Source organism: Clytia hemisphaerica, unplaced genomic scaffold, assembly GCF_902728285.1.
Source record: "Clytia hemisphaerica strain Z4C2 unplaced genomic scaffold, Clytia hemisphaerica genome assembly, whole genome shotgun sequence".
In the NCBI taxonomy this organism is placed as follows: Eukaryota; Metazoa; Cnidaria; class Hydrozoa; order Leptothecata; family Clytiidae; genus Clytia; species Clytia hemisphaerica.
This window is the reverse complement of record NW_027103551.1, coordinates 19,636-47,585: the sequence shown is the minus strand read 5'-3', so window position 1 is coordinate 47,585 and position 27,950 is coordinate 19,636. Positions and strand designations below refer to the sequence as shown.

At 34.9% G+C, this 27,950-nt stretch overlaps 1 protein-coding gene across 2 annotated transcripts; it reads left to right on the top strand.

The window, feature by feature from the left end:
* Positions 1–5: 5 nt before the first annotated feature.
* LOC136800127 (uncharacterized) lies at positions 6–26,341 on the top strand. Of its 2 annotated transcripts, none has more exons than XM_067056739.1 (4): positions 6–396; positions 10,260–10,349; positions 22,172–22,288; positions 25,644–26,341. In XM_067056739.1, the coding sequence occupies exons 2-4, from the start codon at positions 10,271–10,273 to the stop codon at positions 25,715–25,717; spliced, it is 270 nt and encodes an 89-aa protein (XP_066912840.1). In that variant the 5' UTR covers positions 6–396; positions 10,260–10,270; the 3' UTR covers positions 25,718–26,341. The 2 variants fall into 2 exon arrangements, with proteins under 2 accessions (XP_066912840.1, XP_066912839.1); XM_067056738.1 differs by lacking the exon at positions 6–396 and adding an exon at positions 5,204–5,848.
* Positions 26,342–27,950: the final 1,609 nt, after the last annotated feature.

Here is a 27,950-nt window from a genome sequence, read left to right as displayed (position 1 = left end):
GAAAGGGAAATGGTTTTGAAGAACCAAATATATACAGAAAGGTTTTAATATTATTCAGATATCAGGAAAACAAGTGACATTTACGTGGTTGATCTTTATAAAGTTTGATCTGACGGTTTGTTGTAAAGAATGTTGACCCCCGTGTTGGTTTTATAACCTTTATTTTTGGATTTGTGAGAAGACAAATGTTATTGTAAAAAAAAGTCATTTGGAAGTGTAATCATACCCTTTCTAGGGAACTGGACCAACATTTTTTAAGTCAGAATTCATTGCCAGTAATGCCGCAGCGTGGTTTGAAACCTTGTTGTAGGTCTGGTGGAAAATGGATTTATTTCTGAATGTGAACATTACTGCAGCTAGAATATTTCCCTTATTTTGACAAACAAAAGGTTCAAGGTTTGTTTACTTTTTATTTTACTGCATTTCTCTGTCTTATTCTGATGTAGTAGGCAGTTGAAAACTCCTAATTTTTTGTTTTTGTCAGTGCTCGCTCGGCAGCCATTTTGAATTTTTTTTTTTTGACGTCTGTACTCGGCAATTTCGTGACCTCTACAGAATCGACGATTTTGTGCCTGAGGGGAACAGCAGTGGCACCCCCCCTGGATTCTGGGGGGGGGTTGAGGATTTTCAGATTTTTAAAAAAAGGGGGGGTTGGGTTGATGAGAAATTTCAGGTGGGGGTAACCCTATGTAGGTGGGGGTAACATTTTTCAGGTGGGGGTTGTCAAGTTTTCTGTATTTAACATTGTTGATTTTGTACTTTTTTGTCTTTTTCAACTTCAAAAACCTAAAAGAAAACTAATACTAATTTTAATGAGTGAGTGTTCAAACAAAGCACATCTCTTTATATCCATTACCTATGACGACATATGTTTCCTAAAGGAAAAAAGGATAAACTGAATTTTCAGGTGGGGGTTCGAAGATTTTACAAATTTTGGTGGGGGTTGCTGAAAAAGGTGGGGGTTGGGCTGATATGAGATTTCAGGTGGGGGTAACCCTATGTAGGTGGGGGTGACCTTTTTCAGGTGGGGGTTGGAGGGGTGTGGCCCACTATGGACCGCAATCAAACGCAATCGAACATCAATCGAACGCAATCGAATATCAATCGAATCTGAAAATTGCGGTATTATTCCATTGATATTCGGTTGCGTTCGACAATCGAATTTCAATCAGTCGATTGCGTCCGATTTGGTTCGACTGGTTCGATCGTCGATTCCATTCGATTGAGATCGTCTGGTCATATTTTTGATGTTTCTGCCTGGTTTACAGCCTGGTCTACCTAGAGCGATTTGCATTCCAATATCAGAAGGGAGCACATGCGCACTTCATCAATTCAAATACGCAACGTTAAAAATTTCCCGACCTTGGGTTTACAAGGGGTCTAGGTAGACCAAGCTGTAAATATCAGAAAAATAAATTAGGCGGTCATCAAAAAAATGCTCTGTTCGCGTCGCAACGGGTGTTAAAAATGCATACGGCGGACGGGCGGTCAAAAACATTCCCAGGTTTTTTTTAATCAGGCCAGTAACTCAGGGGCAGGTGGTAACGCGAGCAAAACAATTTTTCGATGGTCGTCAGAGCAATTGAGAAAAAAGCTATACTTTAAAAGAACAAATTACTCTTCCCAGATTTTTTTCTGCATCTCTGCGCCGGAAAATCAGCGGAAAATTTGATGCGGGCGGGTGACGCGAATAGAACAATTTTTCGATGACCGTCTTAGGCCACAATAATATAGTTGTGTTCGCGTTGCCCGACCAAGTGAACGAACCTTCACCCAGGTCAACCCATGTCATGCGAGGGGAATTGGATAGTTAGTCCAAGGTAAATGTAAATGTGCTCATTGAAAGCAGCTATACTTGTGAAAATATGCCTTAAATCTTCCAGCAACTCCACCAATAGAACTTAATAAGTTGCTTCATCTTTCTTTTTTGTCCAGCAAATGGATACGCTCTTGATCCGTCAGCATTTCTTTTCAACCGAATCACTCTTTCTTTTTGATTTCGCTGCTTCCTTTTTCTTGTTTCATTCTCCATGCTTTCATCATCAGCATCATTACAGTAATCATCTTTTAAGCTTTCAAGTCCTGCTAATTCAATGCCTTGTACTTCGTCTAATTCCAAAGCTTCTAAAGATTATTACAGTAAAATTGTTCAAAATGTAGAAGATACCCTAACATTAAAAAAAAATTTTTATCAATGAGGGTAATTTGAAAGGTTCATTCATAATTAAACAGAGGATTTAAGTGAAAAGAAAAACTGAAAAACCCTAATAATTGACCCATAAAATAATGGTTCTGAAAAAGTGGACTGGGATACAAATTACCTAATAAAGGCCTCTCCTAAAAGCCAAACATTATTAAATAATCTACTTACCCAAGTCTCTATTACCAAGGTCACTGCTGATACCCCTCTCCATTTTGATTTTCCTGAAGGGAGAAAACAAACAGTGCATAAAACAGCTTCCTACAGGTAGCAGAGGGTGTAGAAAGTTTTTGAATTGGTTTGCCACAGCACAAGTAACTAAAAAGCTACTATGCAGATGGAATGATAAAATTTAGGGATAGCAGGGGGGGGGGAGCAATCAGTTACTCCACAACATCATAAGTACTAACTGTTGGAAACAAAATATATATTCTAGAAAAAACTTTGGAAATCCTTCCTATGAAATTTCTGTAAAATCAGGCCTTTCATCCAAATTTAGAAAAAAAATTCAAAAATTTCTACAAAAATTTCAATTTTTTACAAAAGAATTCCTTTTTGGTCAGTTAGTATATATATTATTTATATATATCAATTAAGTTTGAGAAATCATTTTAATGATGATGTCAAAGGAATTTACTATATGGCAGTTTGTATATTATAGCATTCAAAGTACTTAGATTTTCAATCAAACCAAATGCATTTAGCAATGAATAGTCTATTCAAAAAAAGTAAAAGCAAAAATAAAACAGCTCATCAGTGAATTGAAATTGTAATGCTTGATCTTCCCTGTCCCTATATCATTCTGAAAAAAAAGAGATATTTTACATAAACTTCTATGTTAAAAAAAATATATACAAATCTTTCCTAAGAACAACACTAATTCATTAGAAAACCTGTAACTCTAATTCTTTTGACTAGTAATTACTAATTGGTTTTCTTTCTAGCAAAAAATAGAACTGGTACCAGCCAGTGCTTATCGAACAACTTCTAACAAAAATTGCAATCAAATCAAACAAATGTAATCGAACACGATCAAATAATTGCAATTCGAACACAATTGAATCTCGATTGAATGGCTGATTCCTGGGTAATATTCAATTGTGTTCAATTGCGTTTGAATACGGTTCGATTGATTCGATTGATAGTCAACCATGTTTGGTTGGTTCGATTGATCTTTGTTTTTTTTCAATTACAATGAATTATATATTCAAACGTCTCTTTCTCTCCTTCTAGATCTTCTAATGTAAATAGTCTTTAAAAAATCAAACATTGAACTATCAAAAGTTTTTATTTGAATCGCATTGTTTGTCAAAATCAAAACACAGTCAACAACAAAACAAAAACACAAAGATGGTTTGTTGGGGTCCTTCTTGGCCAGTGGTGTTGATTCGTTTTCTTGACAAATTCGTAAACTTTTTGAACGACCCACAGCATGGCCCGAACATGTTTGGGCCAGTTCAGACAGGTTCAGACTATATTTGGGTTGCAAAAAAGTGTGACTAAATTGCCCCAAACATTTGTTTGAAATAAGACAAGCGAAGCAGTGTTGGTAAAAAAATCTGGAAAATCCGGCCCGAACATAGCCCTGTGCAGGCCATTTCTTAAAAAATATTAATCCAGAGGCCTGAACATGTTTGGGCCATGCCGTGACGTGGTTTGTCCGCCTTTTTGATTACCTCCTATCCTTACCTATCCTATCTAAAAGAGCTATCCTATCTAAAAGAGCACTCCTCTCGCCAACGCACTTGCAAAAACCTCTCATTGATTGACCTTATTTTATAACTTTATAGATACTTGCTCTAAAAGTCGAGGAATGATGAAAATCCTTTGTCACTGTTTGAACTAACTATTTTCATTTGACAGTAAACAAACATTTAAAACCAAAGAACTTGATCAACTTCCAAGCATCATTATGATGCGTTCTCCCAAACGTGTAAATATATGTGCAAAACTGCTTCACTCCATATATAAATAATTCACTTTGCAATAATTTTTAAGTATAGCTATAATACTAGGCCCCGCGTGCTCGATAGGATTGATCATCATCGGACAATAACAGATCGATATAATGTGATCAATTGATTACAAATTATCAATCTGGATAAAGGATCGATAGAAGATTTAGCCATAAAAAAGTCTTGAGTATCGATCCTTTGTTGATCATTTATCGTGCTAGTATTCCAATCAAGTATATCGATTAGTTATGGAGCATAAATTGATAATGCATCGGTCATAAAATCGCTTAAAGTTCAAGCATATTGATCATCGATATTATAACAGATCGATGTATAATCGATAACTGATCATAAAGCTTAAAAAATCTTGAGTATTGATCTCCTATCCCGATTGATAAGTAATCCATCGATCACATTTTGATCCGTCCTGAACACTGTCAGATGATCGATCCTAGGAGAACGCGCCGCCGCCGGGCCGGGGGCCTGGATAAATATGAATGTCATCCAACCTACCTTGAATAAGGTGAATATTTCAATTGTCAATTATGTAGTAGTCATCCAGGGAATCGTAACCGTATGGCATATAATTCTCATCCAACAACATCAACCATATCCTTCCATCCAAAACAAGAGTAGTAATCTTTATAGTTTCTAGTTGGTTTGTTGTCTGTATACAATCGAATCTTAATGAATTTATAGCATGTGCATTATGTTTAACTGTTGACAATTCTTTCTAGCTCTTTTCTCTAAAATTATTAAAACTAAAAGAATGTCAATACCTAGTCATAGCTAGTCCAGTAAGTGGTAAGTAAAAGTATAAAGGGTAAAATGCAGTGAAAATTTGCAACGACATTTAGTCTAGCAGCTAATCTACCATTTTATTTCCGGGAACGATTACGTCATTCTACATGCCTCCTCGCTTACACTTGTTTAGATGTATTTCATTTAAATGATATAGTCAATTTAGATGTATTACATCTAAAGCTACACGGAACGTCTTTAGATGTAATACATCTAAATAATTTCGGAGTCTTGCCGCAGTTAGTGTGCAGAAATGAGCAAATGTGTAATCAAATGTGCAAATGAATGATTAAGTGTGCAGCGATAGAGTGCACATATGCACACATGATTCAAAGTTTGTTTTGAAAATGTGCACACTTGCACATTGATGGACAACTGTGTTATTCTAATGTGCAAAAAACACAAATGTGCACATTTAAGTGTGCAAGTGAAAAGGATGGGAAACTTCAGTTTTGCACACTTATTAAACGTGTGCACACTTAATTCAAATGTGCGCACACTTAATTCAAACGTGTGCACACTTGAGTTTACTGAGGTCATTGCAGTGTTATTAGAATGTTTTGAGCATTCGAATGTTGCCAGGGAGAAACAAACAAAATCAAAACAAAAATATTTTTTGAGGGAGAGGACCTAGGACAGACTTACTGATACAGCATGGAACTTATGGAAGAGAAAAACTTCACTTATTTCATTATATGCAAAGAATTAAAGATGAAGACAGCCAGATCAATGGCAGAGCTATGGAGTGATATCATTTAGAATCGTTTTTGTCTCTATGTCTATGCTTGTCTGTTGTGCCTGGATCATGAGAGTTCGTGAAAAGTAGATTGGTTAGAATAAGCTTAGATGTTTTCCAGCAAAAAGATGCTGAATTTTATCACAAGCTTATTCTGTAAGTCTAATTTTCATAGAACTTAAACAAAGATCCTGAATATCCTGAATTTAAAGCTTTCTTTATCAAATATATACAATTTTTTTTTAAAGTAGGGAAATCTTTTCTTCTTTAAACTTTATCACAAATAATTATCAAAAGGTATGTGCTTGGCCTGATATTTGTAGATTTAATGATGAGACAGTGATTCTCAAAAAACATCCGTGTTACGGTTGTAAAAATATTAATGACATTTTGCATCGTAAAAAGTGCAATTAAATAAAAACTTGCTTCATTTGCAACCTTCTATTGGACAGAATCGATCACGTGATGTATATTTTTCCAAAATTTGGGTTAGAAAAAGTGTATTTTCCTATAGGCAGCCTCACAGAAGGAATTTTTTAATTAGATATTATTGTTCTAGATAAACATTCATCTGTTTATTTTGTATCAGGCAACCTTCATGCACTTTTCATTCGTGAGATATCGCACTTCAAATCACACATATATTTTTCAGATAACATCATTTTATGAGCGTTTATTTATCCAGATGAAGATTAAGTGGTATCAGGCCGATCCGTAGTCAATTTGTCTAAAGATTGGTACCTTTATCTTTTGAAAAAAATTACAAAATTTGCAGTAAATAACAATTCAAATTTTCTATCAATTCAGTGGATGTCAAAAAGTGTGTCAAAATCTAGCTAAAAGCATAACACGCACTGTACACAGAGCTATTTAAAGGAGTGCTCATTTCAATAGGAAAACAATGGTTGTTCTCTTGGGAGAAGTGCCTTCTAGAGATAGTTGGTTATCTATTATTTTTACATCGTTGCTTTAACATACCGATAATAATTCCGTAGTTTTTTTTTTGTTTTTTTTTTTGATTATATAGTAACATTAATTTCGAAATTTGGTTTGTTTATATACTTGCTCAAAAGCTTAAATAGAAGAGTGTACTTTGTACTTTAAATTGCTCAACAAACAAACATGAAAACTGCTGAGACAGTTAAAAGGAAGTTTCTTTGTAAGATTAGTCACACCGACCCTGAAAGTACAAAAATCGAAATAAAAATAAAAATTATTTTTGTTTTCAATGCTTTACAGACTGCTAAATTTTCAAAATTTTGGTAGTTTCTCTAAAGTTTTGAAGATTTTTTGCTCAATTTTCCATTTTATCCATGAAGACCTTTTTTGTTTTTTTTTCTACTTCACATTTTTGTCAAGTTTTGCTGTCTTTTTAGGAGATTTCATAGGTGAAATTCTAATTTTATTTTTATTTTTTCGCCGATCGACCGACCCTCTTTTTTGGGTAGCTTGGCCCGCAAAACAACAGAAATTAAATTGGCCTCGCCTAATCTCGGACTTAATAATTATATTCTTATAATAAATTGATCCAATTTTAAAGCAGCGCCCCTTCCCGCAATTAGGTCTCTTCCATATATTTTGAAATTTAGATTGTTTCTCATCCAAGTAACACCAGACCCGCCCCACTGGAAAAATTGGCCAAAAAATCGTCCTCGGTGGAAAAAAATCCCTAAAATTCCATCCCCACTGGGAAATCAATCTATGATTTTGTCCCCATTGGAAGTTGAATGAAAAAAATTGCACTTCAAAACCATCCCCACTGGAATTTTTTAGCTGGAAACAATAGATTTTCTATCCCCACTGAGGGAAAAAGTTCCACCGAAGTAATGAGACAGGGGTGTAATACCCTCCCTCCCCAGGAGGTCGCAACAAACTCTGTTTTTATAAGGACCAGAAAGTTTTTGTTGATGATTAGCTTATCTCAATTTTCCTACTTATAGCCTACCAAATTGCGAAGGGCAAATCACTAAAATAAATCTCGTACACAAATTTATAAATCAAAAGTAAATCACAAATAAATCATAAATAGTGTAATCCATAAATCAAAAATACAACATAAACCTCGTACACTATTTTTGTAGTGATTTGCCCCTCACCAAATTGGTCTTATCAAAGTCAACTTTTCGCGACATCTAAAATTCATTTTTCGCCACATCTCAAAGTCAGCTTTTTGTGATGTCTCTAAATTCTTTTCTCGACATCTCAAAGTCAACTTTTTGCGACATCTTAATTTCATTTTTCACCACATCTCGAAGTCAGCTTTTTGCGATGTCTCTAAATCCTTTTCTCGACATCTCAAAGTCAAATTTTCGCCATATCTCAAAGTCAAATTTTCGCCACATCTCAAATTTATTTTTCGCGACATCTCAAAGTCAACTTTTTGCGACATCTCAAAATCAACTTTTTGCGACATCTCAAAGTCAACTTTTTGCGACATCTTAAATTCATTTTTCGCGACATCTCAAAGTCAACTTTTCGCGTGTACTGAAAACATGAAAAGCCATTTCCACCGTCAATTCGTATCCAATTATATTTCCCCTGCATCAAATTGAGTATCAATATAATTCTTGATTTAATCTCATGGTTGATTGAAATTCGATTGACGTTTTTGCTTACGTTAATTTGAAATTTCCCGCGAACTTGTAATTTCCCTCCTAGCTTTTTTAATTTCCCTCCTAGATTTTGTAATTTCCCGCAAATATGAAATTTTCTTCGTTTGGAATATCATCACGATTTTTGACTTTCTTACTAACTTCAAAGGCTTAAGTAAATGGAATACTATCCAATTAAAACTCGATTCGCGTTTCTATGACTTTTCTGAGACCTCTTTTTAAATTTTCAGATTGATTTCCAGTGTTAAATTGATGTCTTTCAGAATTGTTAGAATTTCAATCCAAACTATGAAATTAACAAGGAATCCCATGCTTGTTTTCGTGAAATTCTGGATAAATTACCCTCGGTCAAATTTCGAAATGTTTTAAATTTCCCTCGTTGCACTCGGGAAATTTCAAAAAATTTCAAAATTGACCTCGGGAAATTTATCCCGAATTTCCCTCATAACCATGAGATTACTAGTACGAATTTACCTTAGAACCATTGTATTTTATATAATACAAAATTTTTATTAAAAAGTGTCAATTCCAAAATGTTAAAATAACGAAAGAAAGTGTCATTATTTTTCTAGCTCTATAAAGTTATCTCTACGATTTTTTTATGATAAAATGACTGTCAACTTTTTATTATGCATCACTTATAAGTATATATTACTTAGTCTGATCATCATTTTTCGGGGAATTTGTTTGACAATCGTTGTATTTAAAGATTTTGTCAATATTTTTATAAAACGTGTCATGTTGTTGACATAGCAGTACTATTTATTTTGGCTTTGCTAGCCAGCACCCTACCATTTTCAGGGTGTTAAAAGCTAATAATATGTTTGGTGCTGGCTAATTTGAAATTTTTACTTTTGAGCAACATTATTTAAATTTTAAAACTTTCGGTTGCCGTAGACTTCATAATATCTCACCGACTTCCCAACTCGAAACTTCTGAACTCGAAAAATATCCTGCCTCTTTTTCGCGACATCTCAAAGTCTACTTTTCGCGATGTCTAAGTCCTTCTTTTGGACTAACCTCGGTGGAGGTCCTATAAATTAACCCATGTTCGTAAGAACATCCTAAATTTTTTAAGCCTTGGCATGTTTTTAACTTTTTGATTTTTAAGCCTAAAATATTCCTAACATGTTCCTATTAATTTTCGTCACTTTTTGAGGATCATTGTCTATTTTCCTTGTTCTTAACATTTTGGTTATCGAAGCCTTATGTTCTTATATAGTTTGTTCTTATAAAAGTGTGTATTGAAAAATTTTAAATAAAAATCCAAAACTTCCAGTCTGTAAATTTAATATTTATTTAAACTGTCCCGATCGCGCGGGCGACGAGCAAAAGCGAGTGCCACTTTAACGCGCGCGCGAAGAAAATAACCTTTTGAGATACTGTAGAGACATACCTAAAAGATGAATATGAGACGTCGAGAAAAGTTGAAATTTGAGATGTCGCAAAAATTTGACTTTGATATATCAAGAAAAAGGATTTAGAGACATCGCGAAAAGTTGACTTTGAGATGTCATGAAAAATTGACTTTGAGATGTCACGAAAAGTTGACTTTGAGATGTCAAGAAAAAAGGACTTTGAGACATAACGAAAATGTTAACATAATGGCAATGTCCCTGAAAATAATAAAACGACATATGGCACGTCATAGGCAAGACCCCTGAAAATAATAAAATGACATATGGCACGTCATAGCCAAGCCCCCTTTGAGTGAGACGAAAGAGTGCAATTTTATAAGTTTATAAATGTTTCTTTTTCTTTAAGAACAAGCTATATAAGTAAGAACATAATGCTTCAATGGTCAAAGAATAATCTACAATTTCTTGGAAATTGCACAGAAATACTCACAAAATCGTGAAATCAATAACATTTAAGAATATTTTCAGGGCTAAAATACATATAAAGTTAAGAACATGCGATTTATTTATAAAATTTTCATGTCTTTCTCTCTTTAGGCGATCCAGAAATGCTTTACAATTCAGTTCACTCAAAAATTTTCTCGCTGCCGGAAGATTTTCATTTATATCCAGCTCACGATTATAAAGGTAATGGTAAAAGACTTATGGAGCTTTTTTTTGTCACTAATCTCTCTAAACAGTTACTTTATGTTTTGAATTCTGAAATTAAACTTATATGTCTTATATACCCTGAGTATCAGAGGTTAAGTTTTCAAAGAATATATTAACCTCTGAAGACCAATAATAGAAATTTTATCGCGCATGTGTCAATCTAATCAATGTAGAGGAAATCAAAGTTAATTGAATCGAAATAATTGACAGACTTTATGTTATGATTCTCTATCACTGACTCTTTGTACAAAGCATTGATGACTTTTTAAGTTGTGATTTCAACAACGGAAATAAAAATATCAACTTTGAACTTCATCCAAGATCTTGGATGGTCGTCATGGTTACTTTTGTCTTTGTTGATTGCGCGCTGAATAGAATCTCGATTCGTCGGCACAGCGTCAATATATGATTTTGACCTGTGCTATTCACGGTATGTCTTATATTTTTTAAAGACCCGGGGGGGGGGGGATACTTAGGCAAATAGAGAGTACGGTATGTGCCACCCTTCAGGGTACCTTTTTTGGATTTCCAAAGTCCCGCTAAGGGTCGAGAAAATCAGAAAGTCAAATTTCAATCCCACTAAGGGTCGAAAAAATAGGAAAATTTTAACTTTTTACCCCCGGAAAGATCGATATTTGGTCAAAAACGGTCAAATTAGTCCCACCAAGGGTCGTAAAATTTCCAAAATTTTCCTTTGTTTTTTCCTTTTTAGTCCCAGTAAGGGTCCAAAGGTCGAAGGTTGGGCGGCACCCCCTGTCAGCTCGCAACCCTAGTACCCCCCGGGTTTAAAGATCAGAACGTTGTTGTGCTCCTACTTTGACATCTTTTTCAATCATTCTCTAAAAACTGAAAGATCTTTTTGCTACTGGAAGATTTTTATTTACATGCTTTTTTATATAAGCAAGTGTCAGTTCCTATATGAGGCTTACATTATGCTTAGCATTCTATTGCTCTCAGACAAAAAGCCATTGTTTAGGTACAAAAAAGTGAGCCTATATATGCTTATAAACGTTATAAAAGCTTATAAAAGAAAAAAAAAACATGTATACCCAGCTCATGATTATAAAAGCAGAAAAATTACTTTTGAGAAAAAAGGGTTAAGGTATTTACCTTATTTACTTACTTTTTTTCTCCAATCTTTTGGCAGACAATGACGTCATCACCCTCATCAGTTACCCTTGTCAACATTATTAACATAACGTTTATAAAATGGTGGGTTGTGAATATGAATGATGTCATTTTCGAGTTTGGTAAGGTAGATGTCGGCAAGATGTTTCATTTTCCAATCTAACTTCTACCGACAATCAGATGGATGCACCATGGGTAGACCCTTGCCAACAACTAGCTTACCAAACTCGAAAACGACAACATTCATATTCACAACCCATATTCACCATTCATTACAGTATTTCCCGATGTCTGATTAACGCACTCACCCCTCTGTTTGGTGATTTTTCTATTTCCGTAAACTCCCCCCTCCCCGTCGGACCATATCAAAACACCCCCTACACGTTATTTATAAGAACAAACTATATAAGAACATAAGGCCTCGATGGCCAAAATGTTAAGAACAAGTTAAAAGAACTTTTAAGTCTTTGCAGACTTTATAGAACACCAAATTTCATAAAAAAATTGACAAAAATACTCAAAAAAAATTGCAAAAATAAGAACATGCTAAAAACATTTTTAGGCTTATAACTCAAAAAGTTAAGAACATCCCAAGGCTTTGGATGCTCTTATAAAAAAACGTGTATTTACTAACTTTTCCAAACTAACACGGAAACCGTCAAAAGAAAAGTCTGTTTTAAATTTACTTTAGTTTTGAGTATTCGTGATATTTCATTACGTAATGTTTTCTGAGAAAACAAACCGATTTTTTGACAGTAATGGTAATGGTAAATTTTGAAAATATTTTTCTTGAACTTTTTGTGAGCAAAAACTGGGTAGTTTCTGTAAAGAACATTTCACTTTTTTTTATATAAGAATACACTTTATAAGAATGTCCATGATGAAAATGGCTAAAAAATTAAGAATGATGCTAAGAATATCACCATCATGGAATTTTGCTACTCAAGCTAAGAATGCCATTTTTAAAGCGTTTTCATTTATAAATTGTCAATTACCCCCCAAAGGCTCTCTCCTTATTTCACAAAAATGCCATTTTATGCTTGAGACGTATAAACTTAATGTTAAAATCTAGTCTGAATTAGGATTTTAACCTAAGAATGCTATAAGAATATTTTAGGATGATTTTCCCAAAAAAGTTAAAAATACACGCTTTTTTTATAAGAATGGTGTAAGTCCATTTCATCATGGATATTCTTAACTTTTTTGTGAAAATCATCCTAAAGTATTCTTACAGTATTATTCTTAGGTTGGGATCCTAATTCAAACTAGATTTCACATTTAGTACATACATATCAAAATTCCATGATGGTGATATTCTTAGCTAGTCTAGCAAGCTAGACGACTAATTTATACATAGTAGAAATAAAGCAAAAAGTAATGAAGGGAACAATTTTAGTCGTCTAGAAACCTTTGTGCACTAACTCCAAACAAAAGAAAAATGTCAATATTGCAATACACGGGTTTCGAATTAAATTTTTGCTTAGCTTTAGCTTTGATCCCATGTAAATTTGCACGAAAAATATCAAGTAAACAGAACGAAAATTGGCCGTGTATCAAGCAATTTTAGCTCATTTTTCCATTTTGATAGACTTTTATGGGTCATTATGAAAACAAAAAACATTAAAATAAAAAGTCAATCGTTTAATCATATTTCTTTTATTGAATTTAAAATAGAAAAACATCTTTTGAATGAACACCTGGCTTTCAAAAGAGAAGAAAGGAAATCTATCAACCTTTTATAAGGCATTTCCCCTTATCGCTCCTTTTATTTACTTGATTTTTTCTCTCGCGCCAGATTTAATTCGAAACCCGTGTATTATAATTTTTTCCCGCTCAAAATAATTCTTGAGAAAAAAATGTGTGTGGATTTGTGTATTGAAAGTTTTTCATTTTGAGTTGATTTTGTTTTGAGAGTTTGTTATTGCTTTATAAATTGTTTTCTCGCTACGCAAGTTTCTGCGTAGCTAGCCGGGGTATCTATAAGGCTGGAACACCGGATTCCTCCAGTCGTTTATACAAACTAAATCCCGTATTATTATTATTATCTCATTTCTTTCCTTATATAAATTCAAAAGTACAATAGAGATTTCCTGTTTATAAATTATAAAGAGTACATCTCGTACTAAATAGTAGCAACATGAATTACCCTGAGGTGTATTTGATCGAGAAAAAAATCGGAGCTTTTCACACATCAGTTTAAAAACGTAAATTGATAATTTGATTTGAAGAAGCTATGGTTACTTCCCTGATGCTAAAAAGCACACTGTGATTTGAAAAGCGAATTCCGCTTCAGATCGTTAGATAGGTTTCGTTCCTAGATATAAATAAAGTGATATATATATAAATAAACTAAAAGATATAATAAACAGTATATATTAGATAATATTTTTCTGGACTATAATTTCCGGATTTTGGGACTAGATTTATGTTCGAAAAGACGCTGTAAAACACTGAAAAGATTCACAGAATATTCATTGGTGACTCGATAAGGATTCTGAACAAGCTTGATTGCGTCTCATGATTTATGATGTTTGTTTCATACGAATAGAATTAGTTTTAATAAATTCCTAATCAAATAATATAATTTTTTTTTTTTTAATATTTTCCTAGCCTATGAATCCTTCCTCAGGCAGGCTTTGAAACAAAAAGAAATTTTGCGTGATATGGGGTACTGTTAGATAAACTTCCCCCATTCACTTTATTTCTTCTTGTTATAACTTCAATTTCACATTTGTCTCGCACTTGTGGAGAGAATCGGAAATTGAAATTATATCAAGAAGAAATGGAAAAAATCGCATCTCAAAGAGAGTTCTAAGTGAATCCTGTACGTGGATTCTCCCAAAAACTCTGTATTCATGTTGCAATATCAATCTATTGGGCTCACGCTTGTGGAGCTGTTCAGAGATTGAAGTTACATCATGAAGCTGTGATATTTCTGAGAAATTAAGAAACTTTATTTAGGAGTATTGAATGTGGATAAGATTCTAATAGTAGTATAAAATTAGACTAAGTGAGAAAAATTTCGCACTATATGCGCTGTCCCTAACAAGGCTATTTTTTGAGCTTCAAATTTATCAAATTTTAGTACCTCAAGATTTAGTTTTTCAATATCCTTATCAAAGCATTTAAACATACAACCCATAGCACCAATAATGACTGGAGTGATATTAACTTTTGACAATCGCCAGAGAGTTTTTATTTCGGTGGAGAGGTCTGAGTATTTTCTTAGCTTCTCTAGGCGTTTTTGGGCAACACGGTAATCGATTGGGATGGCAACGTCAATTATGTTGGCGGTTTTATTGATTTTGTCTATAACAACGATGTCTGGTTTGTTGTATTGGATACGGTGGTCAGTTTGGATCGGAAAATTCCACAGTATCCTAACATGATCGTTCTGTTCGACAATTTTTGGTTGATGTTGGTACCAGGGAATCACTTTATCGAGGATACCGTACTCGTTCAGGAGAAGCATGTGGATGTACTTGCATACATTGTCGTGGCGTTCAAGATATTTGGTGGGTGCTAAGGATTCGCAGCTGCTTATGATATGGTGGATCGTTTCTTTTTCTTTTCGACAAACTCTACAAATGTCTGATTCTTCTGTGTGGAAGATGTGTTTTTTGATGTAATTTGTCGTTATCGCTTGTTCTTGTATTGCACATATGGCTGATTCGGTCGCACATTTAAGTGAAGCTGCAGTTAGCCAATGCATCGAGGCTTGTTTGTCTATGTGTGGTTCGTCAAGAAGCTTAGCGTACTGCCCGTGGAGATTTTTCGATTTTAGAGTTTCAACTTTCATATCAGTTCGTTTATTTTTAATTTTGTTTTTCCGTTGTTGTTTGTTGAGGGTAGACATTTGTTCAATTTCAAACTCGAGCTCCTGGCAATAGATTTGCGCCCTTTCATGTATCGATTTTGCGTTTCTAGAGGTCTGCCAATCAGAAACCAAGTTGAGGAGGGCTTCATTGGTTGATAGCAAATAGGTACTGAAGTTGATGATCGAGTTTTTGAAGTGTTCAGTTAAGTTTATCAGACCTCTACCACCCTCCTTTCTTGGGATGTATAATCTCGTTATGTCGCTTTGGCTGTGCATTGCGTGGAACGATTGCAGCATCTTGCGTGTCTCGCGGTCGATGATTTCAAGTTCGGTTATGGACCAATCCAGTATTGGAAAGCCGTATGACAGTGCCGGTACTGCCCACATGTTGATGGCGTTGATTAGATGTTTACTGGAAAGTTCACTTTTTAATATCATTTTAAGTCGGGAGAAATATTCCTTTTTCAATGACGATTTCGTTTCTTTATCAGTCGTAAAATGTTCTTTGAATCCTAGATATCGATATTGTTGGTTCGGTTGAAGAGATGTTAGGAGCTCGCCGTTATTGAGAGTGATGTCTTCTGATGGTTTGATCTTTCCTCTGATGATGGTGGTTTTGTTGCATTTATCGATCCCAAACTGCATGCATATGTCATCACTAAAGGTTTTGACGATAGCAATCATTTGACGCAGTTGTTGGTCGTTTGATGCATACAGCTTGAGGTCGTCCATGAATAGCAGGTGGGATATGGTGTTGTTGGCGAATCGGTATCCGAGGTTCGATCGTTTTAATAACCATGACAATGGTAGCAGGGACATGATGAACAACATTCCGGACGGGCTGTCTCCCTGGAATATGCCTGTGTTGATTGAAAGTTCGTTTGTCGTAATCGTGCTTTCGTGAAATGGAAGTGTGATTGAAGTTTTCCATTCTTTCATGGTTGTTTCGATAAAACTGATGGTTGTCGAGTCGAATTTATGCATCTTCAGGACATTTATTATTGTTATTATTATTATTAGTATTGGTATTATTAGTATTACACGCATTATAAACGACTCCAGTCTAATTCTTAGCATATTCTTAATTTTTTGGCCATTTTCATCATGAACATTCTTATAAAGTGTTTTTCGTACCTTTGAGAATTTCCCTTTTCTTCAAATGTCACGACCTTGATTGCAGTGGCGCTGTGGGAAAATTTTTCTGGGGCCAAAGTCAATTTTTTTAAATGTCCAAAATAATGAAATGAAACCCCCAATTTTCCAAAGTGGTGCCCCACCCACCAGTCTCAAAACTTTTACTTATTCATTTGCCTAGGCATAATGAGGAAGGGAATTTTTAGTGGATAAGAGTAGATATATTTTTGATGTATGGAAAAGGGATAAACAGGCCCCACCATGACTAGAAAATCGACTGCCAAGACGCCCTAAATCACTAAATAAAAATAGACAAATTTGATACTTGCTAGAGCGAAAAGAAACTTAAAGAAACAATGTGTAATACGAGCGATGCGAGCAAAAAAGTTGATGTTTTATAATTTTCAATTGTTGTCAGCAAATTGGTCTTGGGGCGCAGTTAGATTTTCATTTAATAATGCTATATTGCCGTACACAAAAAAACTAGTAAATTAGCTAGATTGCAAAGAAGTTACCAGTTAACTGTATTGCGATATCAAATCGGGCGAAAAAAATTGCAAGCATTTTAAAATTATCCCAGTAAAATTGGTCCTAGGGCGCAGTTTAAGGCGCATAAAGTATGATTTTTAAGATTGAAGCGTTCAAAAAAATCTCTTTTCGCGCCCCTTGCTCTTCGGCGCCCCTTCAAAAAAGCTCAGCTACCCCCCTGCCAAAACACCACTGCTTGACTGTAGTGTTTTATATAAGATATTTGTGGACCGTAGACCGTTAACCGTTAACAAGAGACAAGATTATAAAAAAACTAGCCTGTAAAATAGTTCACGGTTTGGATATCCAGGCTAGGCTAGAGGTTGATAAAATCAATAAATTTCTGAGCTTTTTCATGACCCACAGTTCAGGCGATTCTCGGACGAGAAATTTATACACGATTATAAACGACCCCTTATATTTAAACTAAAACATATCAATCTTATACAATTGGTGTCTCAGCTTTTTCTGGTATTTCCAAAAAAGGGTTTTTCCTCAGTGAAAACAAAGCAAAAAAATAGCTTTGATCTTTCAGCTGATAAAAAGGGTCTTGGAATTAAATCAGAGATGTCGACATTAGACCAAGCTCGACCAAGTTAAGGTACAATTGGTGATTCAGCTTTGTCTGGTATTTCCATACTATAAGGCGACACAATTTTCCAATCTACATAGTTATGGGCTACCCCTTGCCATGCGTACGTATTCACAGGCGAGAATGTTCTATCTAGAAGCCTCCTAGTGTCAGGTGTTCTTGTACGCGCATATTTTGAATCACTAAAGCGGGAACATAAACTGTTGGTATCTTTATTTGTTAGTTTCTTGTTTCTCTCTATACTCCAGGGGAATAAGGCGGGTTCATGGAGGTCAAAATTCTTGCTACGTTACAAATTAAATAATTAATATGGAAGTTTGAATCACTGATTGAGAAAGGATTTTTCCTCAGTGACTACAAAGCAAAAAAATAGCTTTGATATCTTTCTATCAATTTCAGCTGATAAAAAGGGTGTCGGAATTAGTTCAGAGATGTCGATATTAGACCAAGTTACGGTACAATCGGTGATTCAGCTTTTTCTGGTATTTCCATACTATAAGGCGACACAATTTTCCAATCTACATAGTTATGAGCAACCCCTTGCCATGCGTACGTATTCACAGGCGAGAATGTTCTATCTAAAAGCCTCCTAGTGTCAGGTGTTCTTGTACGCGCATATCTTGGATCACTAAGACGGGAACATAAACTGTTGATATCTTTGTTTGTTAGTTTCTTGTTTCTCTCTATATGTACTTTTCTGTTGATTTCACGTTCTTTCTTATGCTTTGGGGTAGACATTCGATTTAAAAAATTCTCCATTTCTACAAGCGTTTTTTGTGTGCCTCGGGCGGGTGTGGGCGAAGGGTGTCGATTCAAGGGGCGTGATACTCGAAGGTTTATTCGATTCAATTCATCTTCGCATTTTATCGAGTTATTGTTCGATGATTTAATCGAATCGTATCCGATTGATGTTTGCTGATGACGACTTAATCTATTCGAGATATCGATCAGTTCATCTTTCCGATATTTCCGTTTGTTTGTTTCAACCGAATGGTTTTGATTATCGATTTTGTATCGGGTAGAATGTATGTTATAGACACCCTGTTTGGGGCGTGATAATCGATTGATTTGCGTTAAATTCATCTTTTTATTATTTCTTTACTTCTATCTACTAAAAAGGAGAGAAGGAATGAGCATACATTCTGGGACATTAGCATCTCAACTTTTTTAGGAAAATCATCCTAAAATATTCTTACAGCATTCTAAGGTTAGGATACTAATTCAGACTAGATTTAACATTTAGTACATACGTCTCAAGCATAAAATGGCATTTTTGTGAAAGGAGTGAGCCTTACTTAGGCGTAATTGACAATTTATATTTAAAAATATTCTAAAAATGCCATTCTTAGCTTGAATAGCAAAATTCCATGATGGTGATATACTTAGCATTATTCTTAATTTTTTGGCCATTCTCATCATGGACATTCTTATAAAGTGTATTCTTATGAAAAGCGTGTATGCAGAAAATAATGTTGAAGGGACAAAGTCTAATTTATATAAACTGATATTATCCCGTTACGAGATTATTATAAATTTATACTACACCAATGTTACTGTATTACAAACTATATAAGAACATAAGCTTCTATGGCCAAAATGTTAAGAACAAGTTAAGAACATTTTAAGGCTTTGTTGACTCTAAAACACCTGATTTCTTAGGAAAATAGACAAAAATGCTCAATAGTGAAATTAAGAACATGTTAAGAACATTTTTAGACTTAAAACTAAAAAAACTAAGAACATCCAAGGCTTCAAAACTGTTGGTTGTTCTTATAAAAAAACCTTTATGGCGTCATCAAAATGGATTTTGTTAAAGCTTTTTCTTTGTCGTTAAGAAGCCATTCACAAATCAAAATATCCAATAGTTCCATTTATACTGACAGAAAAACAGAAGACAGAAAAATCGTCTGAAACGAGAAGTTTGTAAAATGTGATCTGTGGAGGAGATCCGATTTATTAAAACATGAATGGAAAGTACACTCCTCCATAATGCTCATTTTCTAAATTGCTCATCTCAATTAATCGTGTCAGTATAAATAGAACCAATGAAATAAAGTGGAAGTACTACCAAGATCGCAATCGCTCACCCGAAAGGGATAATTAGTTGGTTTGAAATATTTACCGTGAAGTCGGGTAACTTGCATCTGTGGAGAAAAAACTTGTATAGCCATCAAACGACTGACCAATCAAAGCAGCAAGATTTCAAAACAAATGAACTACACAGCTCCGCTTGCAGCTCTACTCTACCATTTTTGTTTTGATTTAATTTTGTATTTTATTAACCATAATCATTCATTTGAGGGCTATGCATGCTAGCCTCCACTAATGCAAGTTACCCAATCTCGTTGATTACAGAAACCTTCTGGGGCCTCTCCTTCTTTAGTAAAACCTTAAAGTATTTTTGTGTAACAATTTTCCAGAATCGAGATATCAAAATTTGAAATTTCTGAAAATAGGTTCTTACACGGCTCTTACGTTGAGATTAAATTCCATCCTAAAAGCCGAAAAAATGTAATTTAAATATCTCAACTTTGGAAATTAGTTAAGCAAAAATATTTTGAGATTTTGCTCAGGACAATAGAAGGACATATGCCAAATATTACAAACCATCTGATTATTCCTTTAAATTCTGAAAAACTTTAAAACACCTAAAAGATTATCAATATATTTTGAACTTCATTCGTTTACCCTTCTTTACTCTCCTTATTTGCAAAAAAGATCAAGATCAAATCGAAAATCAAAAATTACAATCCAATTATTTCGATATTTTATAAATTGGCATTTTAATAGTTTTAACACTCCAGGGAATTTTAATAGCAAAAACATCTTATTATTGAGAAAACTTTGATATTTTTATTACTCTGTCAAATGATTGGCCTGAAATGATGTAATCTTTTGTATCGGCCAATAAGAATTAAGACTAGCAATAGGTCATCGTTAAAAATCTCTGATTACCCGGGAAACGAGACAGTCGCATTATCTTTATCCCAGCTGGCACGCAACGTTGTTTCAAGGTTTATCTAACGTTCACAACGTCCATTTAACGTTAGATTAACGTTGAAACAACGTTGCGTGTCAGCTGGGATACAAAGTGAACGGAAATGGTATGATCGTTGAGTAGATATATTTCATTTATATACACGTTTATTTAAGAACAAACTACATACACGCCTTTTTTATAAGAATGGTGTTTTTTCATTTCATCATGGATATTCTTAACTTTTTGGCGAAAATCATCCAAAAATATTCTTACGGTATTCTTAGGTTAAGATCGAAATTGGCAATCTACAGGTTAAAAAGCTTTAAAAATGACATTCTTATGTTCAGTTGCTAAATTCCATGATAGTGATATTCTTACCATATTCTTATTTTTTTTGGCCATTTTCATCATGGACATTCTTATAAAGTGTATTCTTATTTAAAAAAAGCGTGTATCAGAACATAAGAATACAATGGCCAAAAAATTCGAGGGGGTAAATCACTTAAAAAGGTGTACGATACTTTTCAACTTTTTTCAAACTTTCATTTTGACTTTTTCCCGACAAAAACGCCCACCGCTTATAGATTTTGCGGCCTATTCAAGAAATTTTTTGACTTTTTCAAGACTTTTTTTATACTTTCATTTGACATTTTGACTTCTTTCTAAGAGTTTTTGACTTTTTCTTTGACTATTTGACTTTTTTACTTTTTTTTTTTGTAGAGGTGTACGATAATTTTTCGAGTGATTTACCCCTCGGATAATTGCATTGTCATGAAAATTTGCGCTTCTCCCATCTACGCCTGATAATATAGAACTCTCGATTGATTCTCGAGACTACATTTTTGAGTTGTAGATTAATGATTTGCCTGAGCTCTCAAAATTTTGAGTTTGAATAGAATTCGTTAAATTTATTTTGGAAAAATATCCTTTTTTACGTTCACTATTACGGTATAGCCAAGTAAACAAGGACTTTTAAAAACAGTCTTTCGATTGTTTTCACGGGGTCCACAAACCGACCGCTAGTCTATCCATGAATTGTACAGATCATTTGAAGGAGTGGGGTTTCGAACTTCAATCTTCTGGTTTGCGACGCTGACCCCTTTGACCACTTGTTCATCGCTCCCACAGATCTGTAAAGCCCGAAGGGCTAGATTTGCGGCCTTTATCGAAAAGTCAAAAGTGAAGCAAGTTTTGGTAGGATTTCCTACCAAAGAAATCACGTGACAACAAGCAATTTCACTGGTTTGGGAGATGCGAAATAGCGTTTGCCGCCTAATTTTTTTGATCTCGTGCTCTGAAAACAATTAAAATGCTAGATCCTATCCATCGGCACGAAATTTGAAAAGTCAAATTTTTGCTTCACTTTTTTTTGCTGGAGAAAGCTTAAAGTTGCCTATCTAGCCCTTCGGGTTTTACAGATATCTGTGATCGCTCCTGCTTTATACAATATAAATGGGGCTCATTGAGGTGCAAAGAAGAACTTGTCCTTGTGTACTTTTGTGCCACTCTTTCTGGGAGTGTGATAAGAGACTTGGAGGTTTTTTAGTGATCCTGATTAGTTTAATATGATGTAATCTTTCTTTGTTGTTGACCAATAAGAACCTTTTATTTCCCACCAGGACATCACGTGACCACAGTCGCCGAAGAAAAATCTTTGAATCCTCGATTGACCAAAACAAAAGAAGAATTTGTTCAACTTATGAAAAACCTTGGTCTCGCCTACCCGAAAAAGATAGGTATGAAAACTTGTATACTGTAAAGCTTTCTTTACTTAAGAATTGTTAGATAATGTTTTTTTAGCGCAGCTCAATCGTCGCTGCTATACTGAGGATAGATTATATTGACAGATTTACTTTTTTCAAGTGAACGTTATCTGCTCTGGGACTTCCTCTCACACGCCAAATGAAATGAGTTTCTAATGTTTCATAAAGGTCAATAGACCTGCGAAATATATTGCTATAAAAGATTTCACTTCCAGCTCTACCCAGGCGCAATCCATGTTCCACATGAACCCATAGCTCAATGGTAGAGCAAACGCCTGCGAATGGTCTAGTCTCACCGGTTCGGTTGGCTGGTCAGAACTTTTCGAGTTTCAAGCCTAAAAATGTTCTTAACATTTTCTTATTCTCAGCATTGTTTTGAGTACTTTTGTACATTTTTTCTAAGAAAACAGATGTTTTAAAGTCTACAAAGACTTCAAATATTTTTAACTTGTTCTTAAGATTTTGGTCACAGAAGCCTTATGTTCTTATAGAGTTTGTTCTTATAGAAAAAACGTGTAAAGTAACGATGGCTGGTCAAAATGGTCAATGCAACGACCGTAAAAGACTTTGGGGGAGGGGGTACTAGGTTTGCGAGGTGACGGGTATGTCCGAGCTAAACATCGAAAATTGACATTGCTGCGGGAAACAATCTTGATTTTTTTGGGACCCTTCAGAGAATTTTTTCTCCCAAAATCTTTGTCGACGTTTCACCAAATTCGGTCAAAACATGATGAGACTTCCGAAATTTGTAACACTTTAAGAAGGTAATTTCGATTTTAGTGATTTTGGAGACCCTTTCAAGTGAATTACCTTTAAGTTTGTATCTCTTTGAGAGATATTTCAAGTATGAAAAAGCATGGACTCGTCACCTGTTTTCACAAGTATCCCTCAGGTTTCACAAGTTCGGCCTACATTTAACCTCGGGAGGCACATATCTCTGCACCCTTAGAGAAAATATTTCCTAAGCTTAGAGAGATTTCTCTGAAATTTTTATTGTTTCAATACCTTAAAGTACTTTCGGGTACCTTAATAGCAAGAGGGTTTTGAATAAGCAAAGGTGTTGGATTTTCGAAAAATTAATTAGCGCCCCCCCCCCCCCCGCTATTAGATAGCCGAGAGTAACTCAAAAGGGGACGGTGTTAAAGCAGTGTTCATTTTTCCTTGAAAAAAAAACTGACTTTACAATGAACTTCTTGACGACCGAAGTTTGTCATGTGTGGGTAGGCCCGTCGTTAAACTTGTTTTTTGTAAGAATGGTGTAAATCCATTTCATCATTGACATTCTTAACTTTTTTGGGAAAATCATCATAAAATATTCTTACAGCATTCTTAGGTTAGGATTTTTAGACTTTTACCTATAACCTTTGAAGGAATTCTTCAATTTTTATAAATTTGGTATCTTTGGATACCCCGAAGGGCTGATATTGTGCTTTTGCTGAAAAGTATGCCAAGTCAGCGCTTGACCAATTAGAAGCTTCGCGGGTTTTTGGAAAAAATTAGCAGTAATATTTTTTGCGATATTCACTTTTTTTGCTTGGAGGAGCTTAAAGCGCTCCATCTAGCCCTTCGGGCTTTATACATCTATGGAACTAATAGGCCTTTCCATAAATTATTTGAAACCATTTATCAAGGTGATCATTAGACTAGAGTCTACTTTTGGCTGAACTTTGCTTTTTGATAATTTTTTATGACGCTGAGTCCAATGAAGTAGACTAGGAGCATTTGGCGAGGTCGTCATTTTGAAAAAAAATGTTAAAAATCCAAATAACAATAAAACTACTTGGAGTTGAAAAGTATAATCAAAAATGAGAAACAAACACGATGAACAGATTCTCAATCCCTTATTCTCAAATAAAAACATTGCTTCATACTGTTTTTAACTTCCAAAAACAACTAAAATCTGGCGGACTGTTTTACAAGCAAAAGCATATTACCATATACTACCGGGCCACTTAATCGCGCCATCCAGTCTATAAAAAAAGCTTTCAGTGGACCCCGGGCTAGGTGATCATAAATCTGTACTGATAAGGAGGAAAATTTAAGATCTCTTGAGTCATCAAGTGTTACTTTTAAAAATAGAGTAAAATTTTATGAACTTCTCTGGGAATCAATTACTATATAGCAATTTTTTGAAAACTAGGTAAACGTTGATCGTGACGTAATGTATGAAAAGGTTTATTGCAAACCAAAAGAAATGATCACTTCAAAAACAACAACAAACCACTTAAGGATTGACGACACGAGAAGTTTTTTTTGCGTTGGTGCAACATGCTCTATCCCACCAACCTGAAACGCTTTCTCGTCTTTCCATCGACAACACTTATTAATAACATTTGTGTGTCTCACTTTTATTTGTAGAAAGAAAAAAGGGGGGAAACACGAGAAAGCGTTTCAGATTGGTGGGATGGTGCATGTTGTATTGCACCCAGGGAAGGGGGGGGGGGGGTACTAGGGTTGCAAGCTGACGGGGGAGTGCCACCCAACTTTCGACCCACGTACCCTTACCGGGACTAAAAAGGAGAAAGAAAACGGAACGTTTTGTGAATTTTACGACCCTTACCGGGACAATTTGACCAATTTTGGCCAAATTTTGATCTTTCTGGGGGTAAAAAGTGGAAATCCAAAAAAGGTACCCTTAAGGGCGGCACTTACTGTACCCTCCATTTGCCTAAGTACCCCCCACCCCGGGCATTGCACCAACGCGAAAACAACTTCTCGTGTCCCCAAGCCTTAAACCCTTCTTTATTGAGAGAGAAGAGAAATAATACACGTTGGTTCTATTTGCTTGACTATCGAAAACAGCCGTGTTCTGTGTTTCAGCTACGAATTTCGATCTGTTCTGATAAGATCTTTGAAAATTAATCAGCTAGAAATAATGATGTGTTCTGACGAGACAGGGATATAAAGGTCATCAAACGTGTTCTTGTTGTCTAGGTAACCCTAGAAAGCTTCAGAACACATCTTTGAAGGAGACAGGGGTATAAGCAAGAGAAAATTGATGTGATCTTGTTGCCTAGTAACCCTGGAAAGCTTCAGAACACATCTTTCGTGGAAAATACAAATATCTTATAAGTTTATCTTGGCAAAAATGTTTTTCCTAGATTTCAGAACACATCCAACCATAAGGTAGCACTAAGTTGAGCGATACAAATAGTGCCATGAAGGTTTCCTAGAAATCAGAACACATCATTTGTATAAGAAAATTGAAGGTTATGACATGTGGTCTCCTGGGGGTCTCCTAGAAGATAAGAACACATATTTCTTAAAAATCTCTCTGCTGGCTGCTTCTGGACTATATACTAAAACTTTACAAATTTCCTTTTTCTAGATGAAGCTGTTCCTTGGAATATGAAATGTGGACCAAGTCAGTTAGGTCAATTACGTATGGATGGTGGCGAATAAATTATGCAAAGAATTAATTATGCAAAGAATTATTAATTATGCAAAGAATGTTAATTATGTATCGATAATGTTTTGAAATGAAGTAGGAAGTACAGCGATTTCTATTGTGACATTTACTTCCTTTCCTAGAAAACGGTTCTAAATTAATTATCGTTTCGAATAATTATGATTGAACTTTACTACCTACAGTAGAATAGAATGATATTTCTCATTTAATTTATTATGATTATGCTAAAAAAACATAAACATTGATGATTTTTATGCTGTGTTGTAAAGTAGCATTTTTTGTTTACGTAGCTTTCTTTTTTATAATTTCGGGATATTTGAAGGAGCAAAAAAGATGTTATAATGGGTCAGGTCAAACGAAGGCCGGGTATCAGAGGCAAAAACCACAACTCGTTCCGTATTGGATCTCCACTCACTCCTATGATCTTCAACGAAAAAGAAAGTCGCATCATGTCTTTTCCTGATTTTTTTGCGATGTTTTTCATACTGTATTCTTACAGGGTCCCAAGTTTTATTACCAATTATTTTCTCTGACTTTTTACTAAGACCAATAATAGAAATTTTATCGCGCATGTGTCAATCTAATCATTGTAGAAAAAATCAAAGATGAAGAGTAAATATTACCATATTGTCAATGTCTACCAGACTGTATCAGTATGCAGTTTACAATTTACAAATTCCCCAGAAACCTGCAAGTGTAATTGAAATGAGTTTATTTCGAAAGAAATCTTTTACACGATTCCCAAATGTATAACAGTAATCACGGACTCTTAAAAAAAAGCATTGATGACATTTTTGAGTTGTCTTTTCAACGACGGGAATCAAAGTATCAACTTTGAACTTAATCCAAGATCTTGGATGGTCGTTATGGGTGCTTTTCTCTGCGTTGATTGCCCGCTGAATAGAATCTGGATTGGTCGGCACAGTGTCGATATATGATTTTGACCTGTGCTTTTCACGGTAGATTGTCCTGTATTTTTCACTAGAAGGACCTATCATGGCTGGGTTCAACACAGAATATTTTGGAAAAATAGAGACTATTAGATTAGATAGGAGCCTTCTGATTTTAAGCATTTATAAAACTAAATTCCCCGACTTACTTAGGAAGACATAATAAAATATTCCCTGACTTTTCCAGGTTTTCCCTGACCAGCTTTTTCCAAAATTGATATAAAAAACCCAGCTGGCACATAACGTTGTTTACTCTCGGGTACCTAATAGCCGTCCCCCCCCGCATATTAATTTTTCGAAAATTTTCCACCCAGGACATTCTTATTCCAACCCCCCCGCTTATTAATTTTTGGAAAAATATTTTTGAAAGTTCCCTCTTTTGTCCTAATTCTGCTGTATTAGCCTACTTTTCAAAAATTTTCCACCCAGGACATTTTTATTCCAACCCCCCCGCTTATTAAGTTTTTCGATTTTTTCCGACCCCCCCCCCGCTTATTCCAAACCCCCCGGCTATTAGGTACCCGAGAGTAAACGTTTATCTACGTTTATCTAACGTTCACAACGTCCATACAACGTTAGATGAACATTAAAACAACGTTGTGTGCCAGCTGGTAAAGGTTCTTTTACTGAAATAGGGCTCTTTCAGAAAATATCTGTACATGAGGGGTGTAGGATATAGTGTCAAAATTTGTCCTGTCCGCGGGGTAAACTTGTTCTGTTTGAGGGCAATTTTGCTCGGAAAAATTTTGGACTTTAACATCTCGAATGCCATTGACGGAACTACACGTTTTTTATAAGAACAAACTATATAAGAACATAAGAATTCGATGGCTAAAATCTTAAGAAGAAGTGCATATTAATACTAAAAAAATGGCAACAAATTTCAAGTCTTAAAACTCAAAAAGCTATAAGAATATTCAAACCAAAGGCTTCAAAAATTTTGGAAGTTCTTATATGAAAAACGAATATTCCACGAGAAGAAATTACAAATCAAATCAATAATGTGAGCCCGGTTAAAGAAATAGAGAGCATAGAGAGCAGCATTTTTATCTACCGGGTGCGCCACAAAAAAGTTTCTCTCTTTGAAACTGATTTTCTCTAAATCTAAGAATTAAGAAACAACTATTCCTATTTCATCGGAAAGAAGAAAGATTAACTTAAATTTTGATGGGTCATTTATTAAATTCGATTCATTATATCAAAAGTTATGCTCAATTGAATAAAAAAGGTACTTTCAGAAAGTGCCGAAAACGTTAAAAATCGACCTATAGGATAG

Coding starts and splice junctions, on each gene's coding strand:
- LOC136800127 (XM_067056738.1), top strand. CDS start 5,803: ATGTTTTCCAGCAAAAAGATGCTGAATTTTATCACAAGCTTATTCT. Junction 5,849..10,259: donor TTTTATCACAAGCTTATTCT/GTAAGTCTAATT, acceptor TTCTCTCTTTAG/GCGATCCAGAAATGCTTTAC. Junction 22,289..25,643: donor CGCCTACCCGAAAAAGATAG/GTATGAAAACTT, acceptor TCCTTTTTCTAG/ATGAAGCTGTTCCTTGGAAT.